Raw genomic sequence first — 25,816 nt, 5'->3', positions numbered from 1 at the left:
GGTAGAATCTGCTGAGCGCGTCTCCTGTGTATTGTTGTAATGACCAACAGGGACCGATAGGGAGCGCAGTGATTGCCGACGCACCAGCCATTTTGCCAAGGTTCGCTCTGTGAGTACACTCGTTTTATAAAAATGATTTAAAATGTTTATTAGCAACTCCGAGCTTCCAGACCCCATCGTGAAGCTGTGTTAGACCCATATTGTACGCTGGGTATCTTTGAAATTCAGATATGATGTATTCTTGACACACCCCGAGGCCCGAGCCCCTTGATGACGCTTGGTCGTTTCTTTACTGGGTAATCGGGGCGTAAAAGCAAGTGACTGCGGTCACAAAAGCCCCAGGCTTGCAAACCGAAAGTCACGAAAGGGGCTAGGGGCAAGCCTGTATTATTGGATTGATTGATTGATTTAACATTTTATTAATGTCCGCCTTGTTTCGAACTGGTTATGCTTAGGCCCTCTTTCGAAGTCGGTTATGCTTAGAGTTTATCTTTAGAGCAGGGCGATAGACCACCAGCCCTGATTCCAAACTCTAAGCATAACCGACTTCGAAAGAGGGCGACTTCGAAAGAGGGCCTACGCATAACCAGTTCGAAACAAGGCGGACATTAATAAAATGTTCAATCAATCAATCCAATAACACACGCTCACTTAAAACAGCGCACCGCCGAGCTGCTTCTATAGAAAGTATAGGTTCGTGGCTGCCACAGGCTTGCCCAGTGAGAGGATTCTCCGGCGCTGCAGCTGGACCCTATCGAAGGCGCCCCCGCCCCTTTCTATGCTCATTTAAACACGTCGCGTGCTCACCTCGGTGAATAACAGCGCGCGCCGCCATCTCTCCCTCTCCACTCCGACTTGCAGCAGAACGTCGCGCGGTCCACCATTTTCGCCCACGAGCGTGTCAACTAAAAGGTAACGTCTTATAATAATGTGCTTCAATCTAGTGTTGTATTACTATGATGTTATTATTGTATACACGACGCCAATAAACAAACATGTCGCGCGTGTGTTTCTGTCGCGTTTGTTGGGACTAATGGTTATTAAAGGCTAAAGAAGCTTATTAAAGAGCTGGCAGCTATAACCCGATGATACCAAACAGAAACGCCCACGACGACATATACACGTATTATGTCAAAATATGTTTATTTCGACGATTTCCTGTCATTCAATTTATTCTACAACTCGCGGTGGTTGTTTGACCGAATTAATTGTGTTTTCGCGAGATAAACCGTGAGAAATGCGAACAGATAACGGCAGATGGAGAGCCAACAACGTGGTGCACAAAATGGCGGCTCCCTTCTGTGCCTCTGGCGACGGGAGCTAACTGTGCTAACGAGGTTAGCATCACTGTCCTCATCTCTTTTTTGCTTTTTTTCGACGATATTGTTATATTTTGCTTCCTAAACATGTATTCTATGAAACTACTAGTGACAATAAAACGTCAACAATAACACACATTTAGTAGTTTTTATTTGACTTCATTTTGCCTGATTGCATCCATAAAATGTGCACATATGGGGGATGTGCCTCATTTGCATATATAAACATAAAATTCAGAAAACTTGCAATATATTTGTCTTAGTTTATATGTACATAACAAACTGGGAAAGTTTCATAGTGATATCTATCATATCTATTCAAATATTTTTGCATATTATTAGAAGGTACTACACTGTTTGTAGCCTGTGTGTAGTTCTGTTCAGTTCAATATTATTATTATTTTCAGTTATCAGGCATGTGTTTAGGTTGTCTATTACTAATGGTTTGATTGGGTGTGTTTGTAAATGGATATATGGCATTTTACAATATAAAACTTTGAGGTCGTATGTTTATTTTTTTTATTATCTTAGCGACCATATTATAATGAATATTCCCAAGTTAAATGTAACGCCATGATCATTTCGACAATTTGCACGTTAGTTCGACGATATAACGTTATATTATTATGACTAACTGCGACCCGCGGCCACATTGACCTACTTTTCGCTTCGTCGCGGTTGAGTTGGAAACGTCGACGTTTGTATCAATAATCAAGAATAACAATCAAGAGGTTTTATCGTCACATACATACCAGGGCATACAGTGAAATGCGGGTGGTCATGCCTGCATTGATTGTGCAAAATACAATAATAAAATAGCCTAGGCATAGAAAAAAAAATAGTTAAGACACAAGATACATGATAAAAAAAAGACATGCTAAGTTCCTCTAAGTGTATCTACTATTCTCGAAGACACTCTGACGTCACGAGATCGCCGCCATCTTGGTATTGGGGGGGGGAACAAACTGATTTCTACCATCAAATGTATGCTTTGAGCTCCCGTTTTTATTACATATTTTATCACATTCTTCATTTCATAACCTTTTCATATAATTTGTTTTGAAAATATTGAGGCATTTCACTATCGAAAGCCTGGTGAGCCACATAGACAATGCACTTGTGTCTAATACCTCCCTTTTAAGTGTCTTTCCATTTTGAAAGTTACATTTTGTTTTTAAAGTGATTGTTTTTAGCTTGTTTGAGTTGGAAACGTCGAAGTTTGTAGCAAACTACGTTACGATTACGTCACCCCCATAACGCGATACCGGCGGGTGATACGGCTGGCAATTTTAGTCCACGATCATTGTTGGGGTACTGGTTTTTGTTGTTCTGACATTGTTTTTTCCGGTGCTCTCTTTAGACAAAAGATGTCGGACGAGGGTAAACTTTTCATCGGCGGACTGAGCTTCGACACCACAGAGGAGTCGTTGGCGGCAGCGTTCTCAAAGTACGGAAACATCGCCAAAGGTATGACATATTATTTACATTCTAGTTATTTTATGCATTATATTCTATAGTTGCATTACTTTTTTTTTTTTTTAATACTGCTGATCAATGTTTAATTTCCTTTTTTTTCTCTTTAATAGTTGATGTCATCAGAGACAAGGAGACGGGGAAGTCTCGTGGGTTTGGCTTTGTTAAATATGATAATGCAGAGGATGCCAAGGATGCTTTGGATGGAATGAACGGAAAGGTGAGTAACTGCACACCGGACGCGTGTCAACAAACTAACAAAAGAAATAAGGCGAAGCCACCATATGCAGTGGAACACGTATTCTAATCAACGCGCTTACCTTCGCAGACCGTGGACGGCAGAGCCATCCGCGTGGACGAGGCGGGCAAGGGCGGCGGACGTTCCGGAGGCGGCGGCGGCTTCAGAGGCAGAGGCGGCGGTGGATACGGAGGTGGCTTTGGAGGGGGCAGGGGTAGAGGTGGGTGAGGTGACTGGGCATTTGCTAAATGGTTTGCAATCCATTTGCTTTTGGTCGTGCCCTCATCGGTCTCCGGTACACATTTCAGGGCCTGGGATCTTTTGCTGACCTTTTTTCTTTTTAAATCTCAGGCGGTGGAGGATACGGAGGTGACAGAAGCTACGGTGACAGGAGCTACGGCGACCGCAGCAGCGGCGGAGACAGGAGCTACGGTGGCGGCGGCGGAGACAGGAGCTATGGCGGCGGCGGTGGAGACAGGAGCTACGGAGGCAGTGGTGGTGGCGGTGGATACAGGAGTGGCGGAGGCAGCGGCGGATACTCCAGTGGTGGCGGCGGAGGTTACAGGGATAGCAATAGGTAAGAAGACATGTAGTGATTACTGCCTTCACACATCTACTGCTCGCCATCAACTAGTAAACTTTTAGCCATTAGCCTATGCAAAACATCGGCTACTCTTCCTGGGGTCCACACATAACATATAAATGACGAGAATGTGTTAGTGTGTTTACGGGCGTAGGGCTGTTAGATGTTGTTTCAGTTGTCCGTTAAAAATTCCATGCAACCATGGCTCGATACAGCACTTATGTCATGAAAAAGGTAGAACTGTCCCCGATGCCTGTTTTTGGGATTCGGACGGACAGCCAAACCTTCATTTAAAAAAAAGCCAAAATATATATATTTGATCCTCAAACTAAATCCACAATTTGAATAAAGTGATTAACTGAGTTAAACGTTCGAATGCAGTCCACGTTACCATGGGAGCTGTGTTGTCAGTGACAGCCTCCCTTCCTAGGCGTGGCACAGCGTCTCCTTGCTCTGTCCCAGCCAGCCTTGTGTGCCTCCGTCATATGATGCAGGAAGGGAACTAAGGAACATGTGTACCCCCCCCCCCCCGATTTTAATAGATAAATTGGATGGGCCTCTCTTAAAAGATGTGAACTATGTCCTTGTCACAAAATTGTCCTCTCTCCAATGTTAGGAGTAGCGGAGGTAGCTACGGGGAGCGCAGCTCCGGATCCTACAGAGACGGATATGACAGCTATGGTAAGTATCATTAATGCGTATGTGTGTGTTTATAACGGTCTTAGGCCTGTCACTTGGCGTGCCGAATTATTTCAAATCTTTCAACAGATTTTGATTTAGCAGGAGATGACTCGCACAGTGGGATTCTGCATGTAGAGAGAAATCAAATCACAGGTGGAAGTGAAGGCCATAAGACATTTGCAAACAATTTTTTGGGACAAGACATGGCAAACGTTGGAAAAATGGTTTTTTGAATTGCTGTAATAATTACTGGAAAAAGCTGCAGTCCCAAATTGTATCTGGTAGTATCTCCCCAGGCTTTTAGGCGGTTAAAATATTTATAAATAAAATGACCTCAGTTTCTCACGTTGCCTAGCTTGATGCCTCGTTGCCAAATGAATACACTTCAATACCTGAAGAGAAGCTGGCACACGGCAGCTTTACATTTACTTGGGACTTATCTCCACTAATTCAAGATCACGCACACCTAAGCTGATAGACCGCCTTCTGAAAGGGGGATGCGTTTTCTTATTTGGTTAGGCGGGGTGAGGGGATGTTGTCAAACTCGGATGTTGGTGAACTTTCAGTGTCTTTACCTGTGTGCCCACTTCTTATCCTCAGCTGCACACGAGTAAAAATCCCGATTCTTCAAGATCATCCCTCTGCTGGCTGTATTTAAAAGATGCGCTCCTCAAGAAATGTCCACGTGTTTTTATTGTTGATCTGATTCTCTTTTGTAGTTCTATTCTGTTGCAGTAGCTCAAGCATCGTGCAAATGTAGCCATAGTTTTTGGCCATTCCTTGACAAACCCATGTTTAAACAAAAATATGTTTTACCTTGCTTGAGGGTGCAACGTAACTGCTCTCACAGCTTTTTAGTTCTCTTAACCTCTCACCTTTGACGGAAGTGCAATGTCTGATTTGATTTGGTGCTGTTAAAAAATGAAACATTTCAACTAAATCAAAAGTCTCTCTACAAGCTGCTTTTATTTTTTTGGTTTTTATTTTGAAATCAGCCAGGATTTTGAAGCTCCGTTCCTACCCCCCCCCCGCCCTGTTAAGCAGCTCCTGTTTTTTACCCCCCCTTCATAGGGTGCATTCAATAGGGCTGGTTTACTTTCGTTTTAGTTCTCTTAATTTTAATGCTTGTCCAACCTACCTCCTGCCAAGTTATTGAATGAGCAAGAATGAGAAATCCATTTAGTAGCTTGAACAGGCTTTGGGTTTCATAGTACATTCCTATAGTGTTACCAGGCAGCAATGCCTCAGCCATGAGTCTCTCCCCCCCCTCTAAATATAAATTAGCCGAGGGTCCTCCTGTATCTTTTCCGTTTCCCCAAAAAAAGTGAATTCCTTTCAGACTGGTGAACTTACACGCCTGGTGGGGCTGACTGTTCATGAAGTTGCAAGTTGCAGCATGCTACAGTCTGCCCATGGTATTTATTTTTGCTCTGCTCAACGTCTTGCTGTGCTGTTAGATTGGACTGAACTGAACCTGTATAAATGATCAACGTCAAATGTAACTTCTCTCACCGATATAAAACCCAGAATGGGGAGCATTTTTGTACTTTCTGTTCTTTGTATCATCAACATTAAAGTTTTTTTTGTCAGTTTGGCTTCATGAAGCCTATTAAACGATTTATGGAAAATAACCTGGTTCTTGTGCCTTTCAAAAAGTAACTAATGGGCGAGCGTTGCTGATTTCACTGTCGGCCATGAGCTTTAATATGTGCTGTTCTCCAAACCCTTAGCAGGAATCCATCATCGTTTACTTGTAGCATTAAAGCAAGATTATTAATTATTAGCATGGCTTGTATTTGTACTTTTGTCTTAGAACAGTGGCATGGTTTGCCTAAAGTAGCCAAGTAGAAGTAGCTTCCCATGTAAGAGTTGCCTTGAAATTGGATAAGTTGCTCCTTAGCTTGTAACACCTAATTGATGCCCATTAGTTTGACATGCCACTTATCTGGTTGCCTTTTGTGAGTGTTTATAACCAAAGCTATTCAGGCCAAATTGAGTACTACTAACTAGGGATGCACCGAATGGGAAATTCTTGGCCGAAACCGATACCGAAAATAGGAAACAGTTGGCCAAAGGCCGAAAATGATTAATATAAATATGTTATTTTTTTCAGCTACCTGATTATGGCAAAACTTACCTTAAATAATATTAATAATCACTATGGGCCCATAAAACATTTATTCAGCACTTTTGAATGCATACATTAATTCCAGACTGACTGCTGAAAGATTGTACAATTTAAACATTTTCTCTTTGCATACAACAAAATGTGCATTAAAGTCAAGTGCATTTTCTTTTCTCTGTAGGATAACTACAACAAAGTGCATTCAGAACAAAGCCAAGGTGCTTTAAAACTGCATAAAGACACACACAGGACTGTTGTATTTACTACATCTCCCATGACTTAGCGGGGGATGACGTGGCTTACGAGAGACTGGTCAAAGAGGAATGGAACCGTTGGCTAGCTTAACGTTAGTCCAAAATGTTTTAACCGCGACAGGCATATAGTAATGGCGAGGATATAAAGCATGTTAAAGACTTAATGGATGCGTTGCTCGCGGTCGCGGAGTTCACATAGAAACGGCGCAACTCTCAAAAGGAGTTAGTTATCACAGGCGGCAGAACGCATGAAGAGTTGCCAAGCTGCTCACGTTGCACATTTTCATTACGTCATCACAACAACACTTTCGGTTACGAACGTTACGTATCCCTGTTGACATTCGGTGATATATTTTCGGTGCTAAAAACCCTTTCGGCCGAAAGAGCCTTTTTAACCATTTTCGGCCGGTAATTTCCGGTGGCCGAATATTCGGTGCATCCCTACTACTAACTAACCATCACACAAAGCCATCTTCTTGCCTAGTGTAGTGTTTTGACTGGCAACCACTTTTTTGATCAGGAGGTCATTATCAAACCTCGACAGAAGTAAATTAATTGGCTCCTTTTATCAAACCTCTCCAGAGGAGGTGAACTAACATGCTCCTTGAGGTGTGCGTGGTCATACTGGAAAACATGAGCTGTTGTTGGTCCTGTTAATGCTTCATTACGTTCAAGAGGTCAGCTACTACCAAAACCTACAAGTCCTTGGAGAGTGAAGTGTTGCGCCCAAACCAACAAGTGCTCGTCAGAGATGAACGCTGCTCTCTTGCCTACTAGTTCATATGTGGAGAAACACTGTAGGCCACAGTTCACGTGAGGTAAAGACTCCTTTTGCTCCTCCTGCTCACATCCTGAATTCTCATTTTGTTTCCATGAATACCTTCCCAAGTTGCTATTTCAAAGTCCCCCCTGCTTCAAATGTTGCCATATTTAAAACTTGCCCCGGGCCTTTGCACAATTGTGAATCTCGTACACATCCAATGAGGGAAAATTCGTGACCCCCTTCTGTGAAATGTGCTCCAGTTCCTCTTGAAATCCACCAAAAATACCTTTGCCCTCATCTATGGATAATTCTGAACCCAGTCCACTGTTGCCTTTGCACTATTCTCCTCAAAATTTCCTCCATGAACCTTCATGAGACTGTCAATTGACCTACGTCCGCCCTTACTGTACACACCTTGTATGTATTGCTTCTTATTCAGTTAGATCTGATCAAGTGGCGAGTGACAGTCTTGAGTGTTCATAATGTTGCATGCCTTTTTACTACTGTGACCTCTTCGATTAGCTGCATTCTCCTAATTCACGTTTCACATTTCTTTTTATTCAGAATAAGCGGACGACACCTGGAGGGTGAACTGACACCTGGATGGTCCTGAAGTGACTGGCCTCGAGTGGCGGTGCCTGCTGCGCGTGCAGCTGCCAGGTTAGTCTTTACTCCGTTAGTTTTCCATTTTTTTTTTTTTTTTTTTAATTAGGGCTGGGACTTTATCCCATTAATTTTGATTAATTAACTACAGAGAATTAAAAGTTAAAAAAAAATGTTTTATGCATTTAATCGCATTATTATTTTTCTTGTGTAAAATGTTACATTCTTGAAAGTACTGAGTTTTACTTTTACCTCGAAAGTGCTTGAGTTTACAAAAGGTCCTTTGCGCTATATATTCCTAAAATTGCTGCACTAAAAATTGCATTGGTCTGTGTAGTAACTAATACAGGATTTTGCTGCTTAAACGTATGTATAGTCATTGATTCACTCGTATACCAAAATTAATTTTGAATTGAATTTTTTTGCTTTTTGCATCAAATATTGATGTGATTAAAATGTGATTACTTTAGGTGAATTAACTATAAAGTCTCAAATTAATTTGCTAATTTTTAATCGAGTCCCACCACTAGTTTTTATATTTTTATTTACTGTTCTAAAAGCAAGATGTGCTTGGGTTAACTTGTGGCACAATGCTGGTATACATTTAAGAATGAGTATCGGCGTGGCCTCCGGCTTCGGCCCGCCGTCATTCTAACTCGATTGGCAGAGTTAGCGGGTGGAAGTCGATGGGTGGTAATCTGGACGTTGTGGACAGCGACTCCTACAGGTCGGTTGGGGGACACCTGCACAGCAGAGACAGGAAAATGGCGGGGGTAGTGTGAGCCTCCCACACGTTACACCTCGCCAAATGAGAGTCCGCGCTGGCAGGTGAAAAGATGTGACAGGCTGCCTCCACATGTATCCGAGGGGACATGTGATGCAAGGCTTCTATCCTCCCTACAACCGACCAGTGGGGGGGGGGGCATATGTGAGCAACGTTCAAGACAGGGGAGGGGAGAATTGGCACAGTGGAATTGGGATGGGAGAAAAATAGAAAGTGGATTAAAAAAAAAAGTGAGTAGCGGTAATTTGGTTTTTAAGAAAATAGTTTGTGGCTATTTTTTAAGATTACAAATGTGAATAATATTTTTTCTTTTAGAATACTGTTTTGGGAGTCTTGATTTTGTTAAGAATATAGGACGTGCATGTATAAGCATTATGCTTGTCTGTACCTTTTCAGTCACTGCCAAATCAAATATTGTTGAATGATTGTGCATATTGTGTGTGTGATGACTGAATAAAACGACTACTACTATATTGTATAAAAAATGTAGACCTTAAGGATTGGAGTAGGTAATAAATGGCCACATTATTCCACTGTGGCCCATCTGATAAATGTCCCCATAATTACCTTGTTTTAGGTGGAGCTAATGGCGGCTGTGGTGCGGCTGTGACTGGTGGCTGCATGAGGGAGCAGAGACTATTGGTCCCTCCAACAATGAGAACGGCTCAACTGATGCATTTAATTGTATATTTGTAACGGCATGGCTCAATAAAGATGCACAACGGAGATGGGACTTGACAAGTCATTGGGGTGGGGTCAGGGAATCTTAAACTTGGATGATGTGATCGAGCGGTGCACCATTACAAGCCAGATGAATTTAAGGGGAAATACTTTTTTAATATTTATATTTTTATATTACACTAGACATACTGTGGTAAATCATTAAAACGACATACAAGAAATAATTTCACTATTTTAATGTGGACATAATGGAGTCCAAAATGACTTGGAATTGTTGAGAAATGTCATCCAATAAAGAATATAGTGACATTCTAGTTTGTTGGGTTATCTTTTCAATTAAGTTGTGCATAGTGAGTCAAACAGGCATCTGTAATCTACTGGCCAACTGCTCTACTAACTACTTGTTGGGACAACAGTTGGAGCCTTTCCCGTCGTGTACCAACAGGGGTGTGTTACATTCTTGGTGTCTTGTGACAGGATTCCTGCTCTGCTGTGACTGGTTGAGCCATAGATATATATCACTAGATGACTCACCCGTGCTGTTGCCACATGGTGGCCATCTTGTGTGGGTGGAGCACGCCCACTCATAATATGCATCTCTACGGTGCATGTACTATTGAAATAACCATAGATTCCTCAATTTTCAACAGTTTGGTTTGTTAACGTCAGATGTAGTTATACAGGCTTTCATATGTTTAAAAAAATATATATAATCTTCCAAGCAAGAATCGTAGCCACGTTAACATTTGTATATCTGTCTATTTCAGCGAGTTAAGAGTATTTTTGTTTGTGCAGATCGCCTTAAAGCAGTAGTCCACTCAAGCAAGATGGCTGCCGGTGAACTACGCAGGAGGCTACCTTGCGCCATCTAGTGTTTATCTATGGGTTGAGCTGCATGCCTTAGTGCAGCAGGAATGTAGCAGGTTCAGACCAGATATAACTAGATGGCGTGAGGCGGAGACTCCAGCGTAGTTCACGGGCGGCCAGCTTGCCACACGCCCACTCACAACATGAATGTATGGTGCATGTACTATTGAAATGACCATAGCTTGCTCATTTTACAAACTAATACGCACCATAAGTACTAGGGGCCAATGAATAAAGTATTTCTATTATATTCATTGGCCAGCAGCTCGGGTAAGTCATTAGCCTGTCTATAGAGCTGCATGCCTTGTAGCAGGAATCCTCCCAAGTACAGCCATCAGTTATCTACCCCACATGTCCCTGTATGCCGTGACAAATAAAACTCTTGACTTGACTACCCACAATACACCACTGATGGTTAACTGATCTTGCATTGTTCCAGTGTTGGCTGGAAACGACTCTTGCGTTGCTAAGTTTCTGGTAATGTTCCAGTTTTTAAAATATAGAAATATTGCAGATTTTTTTTTATTGACAAATTAACTGTACAATTGAATTGGGATTAAAACAATTTTGCTTCGTTTCTGCAAATCCACACCTACACAGCAAAGCCCTGGACAGGCTCCAGTATGTTCAGAACTCAGCTGCCAGGGTTCTCACTCACACCAAGTCCTGGCAGCACTCACCCTCATCCACCTCCACTGGCTTTCAGTCAAGTTCCGCATCACCTTCAAACTTGTGCTCCTCACCTACAAATCCCTCCATGCCCTCGCCCCCCGGTACCCGTCTGATCTCTTCCACCAGCACACTCTATCCCGGAACCTACAACCCTCTTGATCTAGGTCTCCTCTCCATCCCCCGCACCAGGTTACAGACTTTTGGGGACAGAGCCTTCAGCGTGGCGTCCCCTACCCTCTGGAACTCTTCCCCCCCCCCCCCGAAATCCGCAACCCCCCAACCCTGGACACCTTCAAATCCGCTCTAAAAACACCTTCACCAAGGCTTTTACCCATCAATTAGATTAGGTCCATTATCCCTTACCTTCCCTCACCCCCCCCCCCCCCCCCCCATTTTCCTTGCCCTATTTTTTGTCCTGATTGTGAAGCGACCTTGGGTTCTATGAAAGGCGCTATATAAATTTGATCTATTATTATTACACTTGACCAAACGTGATATTTGCCTCAAATTCAGTTATCATGGACACATTTCAAGTGACAATACAGGCTGAAAATCCATCTATTCGAACACGACCTCTAGTATTCTATAGGAACTTAGTCTCGTCTGATACCTTGAAATGGACTATTCGCTCCCATGGCGGTGGCAATATTCCTTATATTCCACTGGTTCTCGTGTATTATTGCTTAATTGTCTTAAAGGAACACGCCTACTTTTATTTGCCATCTACCCTGGAGTTAGACAAGCGGATGCATACCATTGTCTTCTTTGTGCATGCATCATTGCATTAGGCTTGGAACAGGTGCACCATTAGCCTAGCTTAGCTGCATTCACTGGAAGTAGGTGTGCCAGTGTAGCCTAGTTCCCAACAGTCACAAAATACAACTAAAACTTTACTAGGAATTCACGGCCTGGAATTCCTTGAAAACAGCAAAAAAATTTAACAAGGTGCTTAAAAAGTCCTTGAAATTCAAATCAACCATTCACATTGAACGTTTTGTTCATCCGTGATAAAAAATGTTAAACGGAAATGGGTTTTAAGCCATAAATATTGGATCAGATTTTTTCTATTAAAAAACAGCATTTAAAAATGAATTTTATCCTTTTAAATGCCCTTTTAAAATGAAAAATAGTGCTTGGGAAAGTCCTTGAATTTCATTTTGCAATGTCTGGGAACCCTGTAAAAAGGTATTTCCACCAGGAAATGGATTCAGATTGTAACAAAAAGACGGGTACACCAGAATATGGTACAGAAATAAGATACTTTAATAGAACATGTACAAGCTGAGTTGAGCATGAGCTCAGGTGGTCCATGTGGTGTTCTGGACTGTGGCGCGTGGAGGTTGTGCCGCTGTCCACCAGGGCGGCGCTACACGTACAGCAAGAAGCCAAAGCGCCGGTTAATAAACTCATCGTGGGGTCTCAGGTTGAACAGCTCCTCCGTGATAGGGGTCACCCAGCGGTCCGTGTTGAACAGGTTCTCGCCAACCTGCAGGAGAGAGCAGGGACACACATGGATACAAGGACACATGGCAACGATTCAAGACACATCCCGTCTGTAACCACAACAGCGTAGTGAGGGGGGGGCTCTGCGTCAACTCTTTATATGGGCAGGTGATATCTGACGACGAGGCTCGTCAATTAACTGAAGTATGCGGTGCGGACAGGGGAGTGGCAGTAGAGAAACCCGAGACGGCCCCATCATCCCCCCCCTCACTATTGCCTGGAACAGTACAGTGTTCTTCCATAGGCTATAGTTCTGTCTCACAAGTGAATGTTTTTATGTTGGATACTTTAGACGAGGGGTCACCAACACGATGCCCGTGGGCACCAGGTAGCCCCCAAGGACCACATGAGGTGCCCACACCAAGCCTGGGTGTATAAAGTGTTGAATATTGACATTATCCGTTTCCCACCTTGTTCAGTCATTGTTGATAATTATAGTGTGAAATCATTAACGTGATCAGTGTCATTTATATAATAATATATGACTAAAGTCAAACTGAGCAAATTTGTTATTTCAGAAGTGTATCAAACTGGTAGCCCTTCGTATGACTCGGTACCCATGAAGTAGCTCTCACGTTTCAAAAAGGTTGGTGACCCCTGGGCTAGACACTAGACACTAAACACAACACCATATAATCTATCTATTACAAAAAATATTTGCTCTACCTAATTTTAGCATCTTGTAGCGTTTGGTCTTTATTCTTTTACTTTTTATCATCTTACTGTGTGAAGCACAATCTCAGGAGGCTCATACAGAGCCAAGCATTTCACTGTAATGTACATGTGTGTGACGAATAAAACAAACCTTTAAAACAAACACTAGGTTCTATGATCTATATTCTAGGTTCTATATTTGCTATAGCAGGGGCCAGAAGGAGCATCTCTAAAATGCCAGCACACATGCAGATAATTATCTGGCCAGTAATCAAAAACCACCAGGCTTGTAACAATGGAGCCCCCTGTATGGGTCTTACAATAATAAACGGTTACCTCTCTATAACCTACCCAATAGGATTATGGCCTGGGTGGACATTGGCTTGCAGTGCCCTTTTAACACAGCTGTGTTTTAATTAAAATGTATATTATGCAAACATTTGCAACTGGCCCCTATAGAAAATAGACCAATATACCCCTACAGAAGTATTAGTAGTAAAGGTAGAACAAAGTTCAGGGCTTTCCCTAAAAACAATGGTATAGGGACACAGTGCCACGGCATGTGTTTAAAAAATCTAAATAAAATCGATATTATATATTTATTTAAAAAAAATGTGCAATGCAATCTTGAACCTTTATTATTATTATTATTATTAATTGAATTGTAAATATATATATATTTTTTTATATATATCTTATTGTTCGTATATCTTATACACTGTACTTAAATAAATAACTTATTTGGAACTTATATTTGCCATTTTATTGAAATTATGTTTTTAAGTTGCAGGAAATGTTTTTTTTTTTTTTGTTGATATTTTTCCCCCTCCATTTTCCTCCGATTTTCTCCCATCCCAATGTTAGTCGTTATGCCAATTCCCAATCCCCTTCCTGGTCGCTGCGCACTTACCCCCCACAGTCGGTCTGGGAGAGTGGAGGCTACCACGTGCTTCCTCCGACACACGTCCAGCCAATCAACCGCTTCTTTTCACCTGGCAGCGCGGATTCTCATTGAGAGGGCGTAGCGTGTGGAAGGATCACACTATCCCACTCAAGTCCTATCCGCGCTTAGCAGGCGCCCCGACCGAACTGTAGGAGTCGCTGTTTACAACGACCCGGACCCACCCCGCCAGCTTCTCCCACCCTCTAATACAGCCAATTGTATTAGTGTGAACAGCCAGCCAAGCTGGTGACAACCCCGGAGCTGTGAGCTGGATTCGAACAGGCGAATCCTAGCGTCTCCGGGGTTGGTGACGAACGCAATCTCCGCTACGCCACCTAACCGCCCCCGGCTTTCTTTATTGCAAATTATTTTGCCTCTGGTCGTCGAAAGGGCTGAACAACTGGGATTACGCCTAAATCGACCCTGCTGCCATCTTCCATGTCATTTCACTTCTAGGTCTTACTTTCTGTCCGCTTGGTTTGGTAACCTGTCTGTACAACTAAAGTCCAAAACTGGTCTGACTGCATGGAAGAGCATAGGGGTGAAAGGTCACCCATCCCTACAGGCTATTTTTGAACAGGCTACTCTGGCCAATAGAATTGTCTCGGACCCCTCCCATGTCTTACATGCCGAGTATGAGCTACTGCCCTCTGGGGGAGGTTTAGAGTTCCACGCTCTAGAGTAGACTAAACAGGTTTAGAAACTCCTTTATACCGATCTCAGTTAAACTTTTAAATAGTGCCAATGAATAATCGATATTTGGTCGTAATATTATCTATATTCGATAATCGATATTTGGTCATACTATGTGGTGTTGCCAGACATCCTGCTGTGCAGGTACTTTACTGTATCTTTATTTTGTTTATCTCCTCTGTTTGGAGTCAGTTCCGTCATGTATGTATGTATGTATGTACGGTATGTATGTATGTACAGTATGTATGTATGTATGTATGTATGTACGGTATGTATGTATGTACAGTATGTATGTATGTATGTATGTATGTATGTATGTATGTACGGTATGTACGGTATGTATGTATGTATGTATGTATGTATGTATGTATGTATGTATGTATGTATGTATGTATGTATGTATGTATGTATGTATGTGTCTGTGGCTGCAGTGTGGGTGTAAGAAGCCCAAGACACATTTCCCAGCTGATGGGACAATAAAGTGACTCTTGACTTGACTTGTATCCCCTTACTTTGTCATTTAGGCCCACTAGTCCAGCTAAGAGAGGCGTTCGTCTATAGGGAGGTGTAGTCTGACGTCACTGGTTGTTCCACCCCTATAGGGATTTATCATTGGGAAAATGGATTATCGGCTATTGTAACCATTCTGCCGCATGGAAATTGAAAAGCTTTCCATTTTTGCACAAAATTAATTCCCTTCTATCACTAACATTATTGTTTAAGCATTTTTGGTTGAAATAAAATTTGGCGATCTTTTTTTATGATTAATTGTGAATATTTTCATGTTGAGCTATAGATTGTGGATGAATACGCACAGAAAGGTACACCATGCGAATGGTCAATGCTTTATTTGTTTTTAACGAGGCGATTTAGAAATGGGCAATGGGGGAAATACATTGAGTTGGACAGAGGGTGGAACACGAAAAACGGCAATGACGTAACCACTACACCTCCCTATTGACCACATTCACACAGTGGCCATTTTGCTCTTATGTCATGTTCCTAAGTGTGAATATGGTCAATGACACTTCAATGTTTGAAAAAAAAAGTCATCTTAATAATCTGTGCTAAGATACTATTTCTATTTGCCTAAGGGGCTACTGTGGGCGTTTTGATTGTGGACTTAATAAATTAGCCAGAGAATAATGAACCTACAAACACTCAAAAGACTTTAATGGCCATGGGACGATCCTTGCTGGTTTAAATCTACCTCTTGATGGAAAAAGACACGTCAATATTATTTGGGACTTGCCAATAGAGATGGTATTAAATTGTTGTCATAGCACATTCCATTAAAACTAGGGATGCACGATATTGATTTTTTGACACCGATACCGATAACTTTATGCTCCTCAAGCCGATACCCGATATTTATTGTATTATAATATTTTTTTTAACTGTATATATATATATATATATATATTTTTTTTTTATCAAATATTTTTTTTCTTCGTATTTATAAGCTCCGACGTCATCGGTACTGCTATCGGTACTCGAGAAATTATGGAGTTTTTTTTTTTGAGGAATTTAAACGTCGCAAACTAATCTTGTTGGCAGTTGTATCTCTCCTGACTGTTTCTGCCTGCGCGGGGAGCTCTGTGCTCTCTTCATAATTCATCAACGTCATAATTGTTGATATCGGCCCGATAATTATCGGCCCGATAATTATCGTGCATCCCTAATTAAAACCATCTATAAGCTTAACAAAAAGGCCCGGAAGAGGATGTTCTTCCTACGTCAGCCGAGGAAGTTCAGGCTGCCGAGGACTATGATGGTCCAGTTCTACACCGCCATCATCCAGTCCATCCTCACCCTCTCCATCATCACCTGGTTCCCGGCAGCCACGGTCAGGGACAAGGCCAAGCTGCAGCGGGCGATACGCTCGGCGGAGAGGGTGATCGGCTGCCCCCTTCCCTCCCTCGAGTCCCTACACTCCACCAGGGCCTTGAGGAGGGCGAGGAAGATCATGGCAGACCCCGCCCACCCGGGTCACGGCCTCTTCACCATGCTCCCCCACGGCAGGAGGCTACGGCTGCCCAAGACACTAAAATCCCACCATAGACTCAGCTTCTTCCCCTCAGCAGCTCGCCTGGTAAACGAGTCAGGTGTCCCACTGCCCCCCCCCCCCCCCCCCCCTCTATGGCGAGGTGCTAGGACTGGACTTCTGGACTTGAACTTTGTGCTGCACTGTTTCCATGTCCCCAACCACTGCACGTTTACAGTCTCACTGTCCTGTCCTGTCTGGCACTTTACTTTATTTATAATTATTTATTTACTGTTGTATTGTTCTTAATTGTGAAAAAAAAAGCATGCACTGTAAACGTCAAATCACGTTCCATTTGTTCTGCAAAATGGTGAATAAAGTCATCTGAATCTGAATTTCAACAGCAATGGGAAGTATTCCATCGTGATTACAGTGTAGTTTGACCCGTCACCACACCCTAAACTCCGGCCTCCAGACTGAATTTGTTTATCAATTCATTTTCACCCACTGCCCCACCTAGGCGCAATTCAACTGGCCCGCGACTGAAATCAAGCGCACCTCGCGCAAATGTCCCGACTTTTCAAGTAAACGCAGAGAGCGTTATCTGCACCTACATTGTGTTTTTATTTCAATAAATAAAAATGCACCAATCTGTTTTCGTGGACCATTGGAAGAGAACCCAATATTTCAGTTGTAGGCTAAAAATAGTTTTTTACTTTTTTCTTTTTTTTATAATTTTTTAAACAAACATGACAACACACGATAAGATATACAAGCATTAATTACAGTGCATATCCAATGAAATGACCATTTAGTCAAATGTCTTATACAGGATATACCCCTAATACCTGTTATCTAAAAACCTACACACATATGCTCCAGCTCGTACCCCCCCCCCTCCCGGACCCCCCATTGGATAATCCAACCATTATAACTTGTTCCTAACCAGACACTACCATTATATGCTAGCTTTTATTCTCTCCACCACTTCTAACCACATTGTCATTTTGGATTCATTGAGACCCAAAATTCTTGCTGTAGATATTTCTTGATAGATCACATCGAGATATGTAAGAGTCCAGACCTTCCGGCACATTTTTTCCGGTTGAAACCATCGTGATGCTATCAGCTTTTTAGCCATTGTGATACCGGATAAAACCAATCTCTTTAGCTGTGGAGGTACTGCATGTTCAAAGACATCATTCAGCAGTAATACAGAGGGGTGTACAGGTATATCCAGAGTTAAGAGATTTGATAATTGCTGGGTCACTTCTTTCCAAAATATCTTAACTGGTGGGCAGTCCCAGTACATGTGCATAAATGTCCCTTCGTCCCCATTTGTACATAGGGAGCATTTGGAGTCTTGTTTAAGACCCATTTTGTTCAGTCTTATAGGAGTTAAGTATGTCCTGTGATGAATATAGTTAAGATTGATTTGTTGATGGTCCGGGTTCCTTGATGAAAGTCGTACATTTGCCCAGGCCTCTTGCCAGTCAAAGTCTGTCTCCAGGTCTGGTATATCCCTCCTCCAGACTGAGTCTAGATGGAGGGTTTCATACGAGGCCGTTAGTAATTGATGATAAAAATCTGAAACGAAACCTCTCGATGTCTCTCTTTCATAGAAAAATTTGTGGTATCTGTGGTGTACAAGGAACACCGTGAGCCTTCAAACATGCCAATAACTGTGCGTAAAAATAATATGTGGACTTGGTGAGATAAAAAAATTTGCGTATTTCATTGAAACTACAAAAACCCTGTTTGTTGAAATCCGTACCGAACCGTTTCAGTGTGTACCGTACCGAACGGCTGTGTAGTGTACAGAACGAATACAACGGTATGTTAACCACTAACATTTTTTTCACAATCTAATATAATTTATTTTTTTATTTTTTTTATGTTTTACAAGTTGATTATTAATTTCAATATAGAATATTCGTCGACAGCCCTACAAGTACAATTAGTTACTGCACACTACATCACCCCTGAGTGGAACATGGAAAGCCAAATTTTCCCCCACTGTACCGAAAACCCGTACCGAACCTTGACTTCAAAACCGAGGTACGTACCGTACCGTGGTTTTTGTGTACCGCTACACCCTACTATGCTTGAGTAAATTGTAATGAACCAAAGGAGAATATAAAATATTATTATTAGTTTTGTCTCCCATCTTTGACTGTGAATAACACCATGCTAACATTGACCAAAAGTGGAAAATTGCTACTGAGCTCATTCAGCACCTTTAGTACACAGCAAGTGTACTAAAGATCTAAGCAAATTAACAAAGGGCAGATTTACAAGGGTGCAATTTGAAATATGAATATAGAATATATCAGGCCTATAAACTACCTTATTATGGCCAAGTGATACATCTATGGATCGGGCCAAATCTCCTCTTTCAAAGACCGTGAATGAAATCTAGTGTAAGTACAGTTACTTTTGTTTAATGTCCATAGCTCCGTAGCTTCCGATGCAATGCGCAGAGATTTTTACAAGCTCATATTTAAAATCATTGGTAAACAAACGTAGTGCTGAAAAAATATACTACTATAATACACTTTGACTGCTGTTTTGATAGGGTTAGGGTCTTTACTCTTGGCTACATTTAATACGGACTGTATTGATCTGTGTGACGTGAAATAAATCTCGGCCCGGTACCGAGAAACTACCGGATCGACAAAAAAAAAACTCCTACTCACATTCAAAGCCCTCCACAATCTAGCCCCCCCATCTACATCACTGACCTCCTCCAACAATACACCCCCTCCCGCACCCTCCGCTCATCCTCTACTGGACTCCTCTCCATCCCCACCACCAGCACCATGGGTGCTCCCTCCACTCATCCTCTACTGGACTCCTCTCCACCCCCAGCACCATGGGTGCTCCCTCCACTCATCCTCTACTGGACTCCTCTCCACCCCCAGCACCATGGGTGCTCCCTCTACTCATCCTCTACTGGACTCCTCTCCACCCCCAGCACCATGGGTGCTCCCTCCACTCATCCTCTACTGGACTCCTCTCCACCCCCAGCACCATGGGTGCTCCCTCCACTCATCCTCTACTGGACTCCTCTCCACCCCCAGCACCATGGGTGCTCCCTCCACTCATCCTCTACTGGACTCCTCTCCACCCCCAGCCTCAGCACCATGGGTGCTCCCTCTACTCATCCTCTACTGGACTCCTCTCCATCCCCAGCACCATGGGTGCTGCCTCCACTCATCCTCTACTGGACTCCTCTCCATCCCCAGCTCACGCCTCAGCACCATGGGTGCCCAAGCTTTCAGCTGCTCGGATCCCAGACTCTGGAACTCCCTGCCCCCACATGTCCGACAGTCTGACTCACTCTCATCATTTAAATCACAACTGAAAACCCACCTGTTTAAACTCACATATTCACTGTAGCCTGTGTCATTGTTCTATACCCCCTGCTGTTTGTTTGTTTTGTTATTTTTAACTTCACTGTTTTATACTTCCTGTTGTTTGTTTTGTTTTTAACCTCGACTTTTAACTGCCTTGCTTTGTTTTTATGATCTGTAAGGTGACCTTGGGTGAAAGGCGCGCCCAAATAACATTTATTATTATTATTAGGGATGTCCCAATCAAATTTTTTTGCTCCCGATGCGATCCCGATCATGTGATTTTGAGTATCTACCGATACCGATCTTTCCCGATCCGATCAAAAAAAAAAAAAAAAAACATGTAAAAAAATAAATAAAAATGTTCATCCCAATCTCTCTGAATGTTGACGTTATCCAGGTGAAAAGTTAACTTAATTCAAGTGAGGCATTGCAATCCTTGACATAAATCATTTGATGTATAATTAAATCAAAGGAAATGCGTTTGTTTTGGCAAAATTCTTCTGCTCTGTGTGACAATAAATAAATGAATGATGATATGCAATTTAAAACCAAAACTAAGGCCTCAGTATGAGTTTAAGACGTGAACATGGTCATGTTTGTTAAATAAAAAAATTAAATAAAAAGTTTTAAAAAAAAATCCCGATTTTTTTCTTCTTCTTTTTTGCCGATCCCAATCTTGGGAAAATCACGTGATCGGATCGGGACATCCCTAATTATTATTATTTATTATTATTATTCTTCTTACCTTCCAGCCGGGGACGTCCTTCATGAGAATGGCCTCCTCCTCCAGGTTTTCCCGCATCATCCGCAGCATCCTGATGGGAAATAACAGGTCATTCAAACAACTCTGGTTATTGACATTATCATCACTTTTGAGAAAGAATTGTGTTAGAGAGAGAGATAGAGAGACAGAGACAGAGAGAGAGCGAGAGACAGAGCGAGCGACACAGAGAGCGAGAGACACAGAGAGAGAGCGAGACAGAGAGAGAGAGACAGAGAGAGGGACACAGAGAGAGCGAGAGACACAGAGAGAGAGAGACAGAGACAGAGAGAGACAGAGAGAGAGCGAGACAGAGAGAGAGAGACACAGAGAGAGAGAGACAGAGAGCAAGAGAGACAGAGAGAGAGAGAGACAGAGAGAGAGAGACAGACACAGAGAGAGAGACAGAGAGCGAGAGAGACAGAGAGAGAGAGAGACAGAGAGCAAGAGAGACAGAGAGAGAGCGAGACAGAGAGAGAGAGACAGAGAGCAAGAGAGACAGAGAGACAGAGAGCAAGAGACAGAGAGAGAGAGAGACAGAGAGCAAGAGAGACAGAGAGAGAGCGAGACAGAGAGAGAGAGACAGAGAGAGGGACACAGAGAGAGCGAGAGACAGAGAGAGAGACAGAGAGCGAGAGAGAGCGAGAGACAGAGAGAGAGCGAGAGACAGAGAGAGAGCAAGAGACAGAGAGAGGGACACAGAGAGAGAGAGAGGGACACAGAGAGAGAGAGGGATGTTTTTCTGTCACCTTCGGTCGTTCTCAGCCTGCATCAGGGGCATGATACCTATCCTGGCTTCCAGGTCCTCCATATGTAACCGTCTACAACACGCACAAAGCAACTTCATGATTCATGATTCTAGGCATTATTGACCGACTCAATAATTAACATTATTGACAGACGTGAAAATAATATACTGTGATGATGCTGAAAAAAAATGTATAAAGAAAAGACTCACCTCCTCTCTTTGTTCCATTTAAATAACCTCCAATAGCCAAAGATCATAACTCCAATTCCGATGCCGAACATGCTATACCCTGCCGTGGGAAGAACAAAGTCCCGGCATTAGTGATTAGTGGTGTTTAATTACCGGGCGGTAACGGTGTTTCCTACCAGCACGGCTCGTTTTGGTGCTGGGCTCTCAGATCTAGTCTCTTTGCTCCGGTTTCAATATGGTTAATATGTAACCCTTTCACTACCACACTACCAAAGGGTTAACCCTCTCACTGCAACAATACAGAGGGTTAACCCTTTCACCACCACACTGCCAAAGGGTTAACCCTCTCACTGCAACAATACAGAGGGTTAACCCTTTCACTGCCACACTACCAAAGGGTTAACCCTCTCACTGCAACAATACAGAGGGTTAACCCTTTCACTACCACACTACAGACGGTTATCTGTAGTGTGGTAGTGAAAGGGTTAACCTAGTGTGGTAGTGAATGTCATGTATGTCATATATGTCTTGATGAATTGAAAATGGGGGACCCTGATGTAAACAAGACGAACGTCTTTCTCTGGTCTGCACCCCCTAACACTTTGAGTGCCACTCACGAGATTTCTCGTTTTTTTTTAGGTGGTTGCATGCCACTCACGAGATTTCTCGGAATTATTATAATTTTTTTTTTTTTTTGCGATCTGAAAAATTATTGCATCACCCGAGCCTACCCGAGTATAGCCGAGGGGCGCCGGCGATCACTGTGGAAAAAAGCGCCCCCTGTCGTCTCCCAGATGACATAAGTGATTTTGGAATGGACTCAATGAAAATGAATGGGGAAAAAAATCCGGTACTCCACATTTTCCAGTTCACTGATCCAGCCGGGGTTACTAGAGTTCATTCTGGAGCCTCAGATGCCCGCGGATCATGGAGTTCTACTGTATCGCGTTGGATCCATACACGTATCGATTTTTTCGAATGGTGATCAGGAATTGGAATATACCAGTTGGATACCATCTGATGTCAGGTAAGGACTCTATGTTATCAGTGGTAGGATAATCAGAGTAAGTTTGATGAAGTTATAAGCTGTTTTGTGAAATGTCTTCTTTCGGTTTCACTGTAAAAGTCCGTGAGGAAATCAACGGAGCGATTATCAGTGCGCGGCCGTAATGTGCGTGCGTGCACGTATAATATTGATCTAGCGTTTATTTGAAAACTATTCATAAAAAGGCCGACGAATATCAACGTTGTGGAATATTCCACTAAAAGACGATTTTCATAGAATGCTCCAGAATGAGCTGTTTTTTTATATCAAAACGGGGGCTTTTCTAACTGCTCTGAAACGGCAACGACGCGATAAAAAAACAATCTGCCTTCACAGCACTGACTGGAAAATAGTCTTTGATAATGCGATGGGCAGATTAGACACATAGCCATAATTTAAAACATAGATTAGGCGATATTAACGTTAACATTGGCGCCGATGGTGGCATTCAAGCGGTAAAACGGAAAACCAGGCGTGGCGCTGAAAGTGTTAACAATTGTGTGTATTGAGCCGTACTGAATTTGTACCCATTCTGCAATCTGTTAATACAATGTTCAATCAATCAACAACACATATTCTCAGGGCTTGTAATGATGACTTTGCATTCGTTTTGTGGATGTGTTGTTAAAGGTCCTTACCGGTTTACCTCCTCATTGGTAAGGAGGACATTACATATTTAATCTATATCCCCTGCTTGTGAAGCAATGCAGTAACGTACAAAATATGGTTAACGTTACATATTATATAGCTATGCAGCACAATGTCAACTACTACTAGCGTAACGTTAGTTACTAATTGATTGATTGATTGAAAATGTTATTAACAGATTGCAGAATGGGTACAAGTACAATACAGTACGGCTCAATACACACAATTGTTAAGGGGATGCAGACCAGAGAAAGACTTTCGTCTTGTTTACATCAGGGTCCCCCAGTTTCAATTCATAATGACATACATGACATACAGATAGACAGTACTGCTACATCTATACATTTATGACATAGCAGATTTACAAATACAGCACTGTTTGTGATACAAAAAGAGTCCAGAAAAGAGAGTATATACAAGTTATTCCTGACTGGACACGAATCAGTTCCCACACTAAATTATACAATATCATTCATCTTGACTTGATATAGTTAGATATTTTCCCAATATTTGGCTATAGGTGTCATAATAATGATGTATTAACCTTTGCCTCTGCTAGCTAACGTTAGCACACATTAGCTCTGCTTGTAGCAATCATCACCGGCGTTTCCGTTCATTTGAATAGTTCGCTGGGGATTCATTCGTCTACACGTTTTCAGTTAATCAAATACGCAATGTTTTGTACCTGATGGTCCCCGTTTGGGTAGATTTCTCTTATAATCGAAGGGACTGTAGCCCCCCGGAGGAGGCATGTCCTGCTTCACCTTGGGCGTCGCCATCTTGTCCCAGCCGCTTCTCCAAAACACACCGGTGACGTCAGCACGTCAGACGTCAAAGGTGCTCTATATCGCCCCCTGCTGCTGGAGAGAAGAAATGACTAACTACAAAATAAAGTGGGTGTAATGTTCGACTAATAGTACCTAACTAAATAGTATACCACTAAAACCAATTATTATTCTGTGATACCTGTAGCAGGCACAGTTCATGGATTAAAGTTCATAGGAATACACTTGAAAATAACTGAGAGATGTTTGACCACTAAACCCTACACAGACTGTAACGCAGTGTGTATTATTATTGTACCTTTTTTGTCTACGGTTTACTTTTATCCATACTTTATATTCATATTCATTTTCTTTGCCTATATTATTGCCTATATTTATTGTTTTCCTATTACATTTCCTATTACCCTGCCCATACCTGTACCCCCCCTCCCCCATGCACCTATGACACCCGAATTTCCCCAAGGGGACCAATAAAGGAATATCTTATTTTATAATCCAGCCATGCTGGCATACAAGCCAGTGGTACCCGGCATTGATTGACAACACAGCAACTTCAATGACAGGCTTGACATTAATATGTTCCAACATTAACATTTAGCAAAATTCACTTATTGGCCATCTTCCCGGCACGGTGGTGTAGTGGTTAACACTGTCGCCTCACAGCAAGAAGGTCCAGGGTTCGATTCCCGCTTGGGGACCAGGTTTCCATGATGCCAGGTACCCAGGTGGGGTATCTCCCAGGCCTTTCTGTGTGGAGTTTGCATGTTCTCCCAGTGCTCGCAAGGGTTTCCCCCCCGATAAGATAAAAAACCCAATGGAAAAACATGCACAACAACAGAACGCTAACGCTGTGGCGTCCTTGACGAAGACGGACAGGAGCACTTGGATTGGTCCGCTGGCGCGGCTCACGTTGACGCCTGTCTGCTCCCGGCTGCCCTTGGGGGGGGAAGGACGACGGGATGGGTTAATCGCAGAGACGAATCGCAGAGACGAATCGCATCGGCGATTCTAAAGAGACAATGCATGCGTGTGTGTTCCGGTGTGTGTGCTAAAAACTAACCGCTGTGTGTACCGCTAAAAAACATTGAGTGTCGTTGCATGCCGAATAAAGACCTCTGTAACAGGTCCTGCATTATTATTATTATTCCCCAGAGAGATCCAGTTACAGGCTAGCCTAGCTCAGCAGAAGAACTTGTGCGGTCCTGAATGTTCATAGCAAAGTATGCTCATTTGAAAATCTAAATGTTAAATAGACTGCATTTATATAGCGCTTTTATCCAAAGCGCTTCACAACCTATGACTCACATTCAACCATTCACTCACACATTCACACACCTTGCATTAATAGCAAATTACTACTGGATCAGGAGATGAGAACATTTTACATCTTTAACCCTTTCACAACCACACTACAGAAGGTTAACCATTTCACCACCGCCTGTAGTGATAGTGAAAGGTTAACCTT

The 25,816-nt window shown here is 42.6% G+C and overlaps 2 protein-coding genes across 6 annotated transcripts; one reads left to right on the top strand and one right to left on the bottom strand.

Annotated features, from left to right (window-relative positions):
• The first annotated feature begins 812 nt into the window (after nt 1–812).
• Nucleotides 813–9,813, top strand: cirbpa (cold inducible RNA binding protein a). Of its 5 annotated transcripts, none has more exons than XR_014619614.1 (8): nt 813–912; nt 2,680–2,786; nt 2,906–3,012; nt 3,121–3,250; nt 3,382–3,607; nt 4,230–4,294; nt 8,001–8,096; nt 9,401–9,813. XR_014619614.1 is itself a non-coding variant. In XM_084313465.1 (7 exons), exons 2-7 carry the CDS (start codon nt 2,687–2,689, stop codon nt 4,906–4,908), a joined length of 615 nt encoding a protein of 204 aa, XP_084169591.1. In that variant the 5' UTR covers nt 813–912; nt 2,680–2,686; the 3' UTR covers nt 4,909–5,925. The 5 variants fall into 5 exon arrangements, 2 of the variants coding, with proteins under 2 accessions (XP_084169591.1, XP_084169590.1); XR_014619615.1 differs by having other exon boundaries at nt 4,226–4,294; XR_014619616.1 differs by lacking the exons at nt 8,001–8,096; nt 9,401–9,813 and adding an exon at nt 4,895–5,925 and having other exon boundaries at nt 4,226–4,294.
• A 2,470-nt stretch (nt 9,814–12,283) lies between these two features.
• ndufa13 (NADH:ubiquinone oxidoreductase subunit A13) lies at nt 12,284–24,384 on the bottom strand. The gene is made up of 5 exons (XM_084313466.1): nt 24,252–24,384; nt 21,895–21,973; nt 21,686–21,757; nt 20,922–20,991; nt 12,284–12,529 (listed from the first exon to the last, which is right to left on the bottom strand). The coding sequence occupies exons 1-5, from the start codon at nt 24,343–24,345 to the stop codon at nt 12,410–12,412; spliced, it is 435 nt and encodes a 144-aa protein (XP_084169592.1). The 5' UTR covers nt 24,346–24,384; the 3' UTR covers nt 12,284–12,409.
• Between the last annotated feature and the right edge of the window lie 1,432 nt (nt 24,385–25,816).

Source organism: Notolepis coatsorum, assembly GCF_963971535.1.
Source record: "Notolepis coatsorum genome assembly, chromosome: 4".
Taxonomy (NCBI): Eukaryota; Metazoa; Chordata; class Actinopteri; order Aulopiformes; family Paralepididae; genus Notolepis; species Notolepis coatsorum.
This window is presented reverse-complemented; position numbering and strand designations above follow the sequence as displayed.

Coding starts and splice junctions, on each gene's coding strand:
- cirbpa (XM_084313464.1), top strand. CDS start 2,687: ATGTCGGACGAGGGTAAACTTTTCATCGGCGGACTGAGCTTCGACACC. Junction 3,013..3,120: donor TGGATGGAATGAACGGAAAG/GTGAGTAACTGC, acceptor TTACCTTCGCAG/ACCGTGGACGGCAGAGCCAT. Junction 3,251..3,381: donor TGGAGGGGGCAGGGGTAGAG/GTGGGTGAGGTG, acceptor TTTAAATCTCAG/GCGGTGGAGGATACGGAGGT.
- ndufa13 (XM_084313466.1), bottom strand. CDS start 24,345: ATGGCGACGCCCAAGGTGAAGCAGGACATGCCTCCTCCGGGGGGCTAC. Junction 21,974..24,251: donor ACCCAAACGGGGACCATCAG/GTACAAAACATT, acceptor TTCCCACGGCAG/GGTATAGCATGTTCGGCATC. Junction 20,992..21,685: donor CAGGCTGAGAACGACCGAAG/GTGACAGAAAAA, acceptor ATTTCCCATCAG/GATGCTGCGGATGATGCGGG.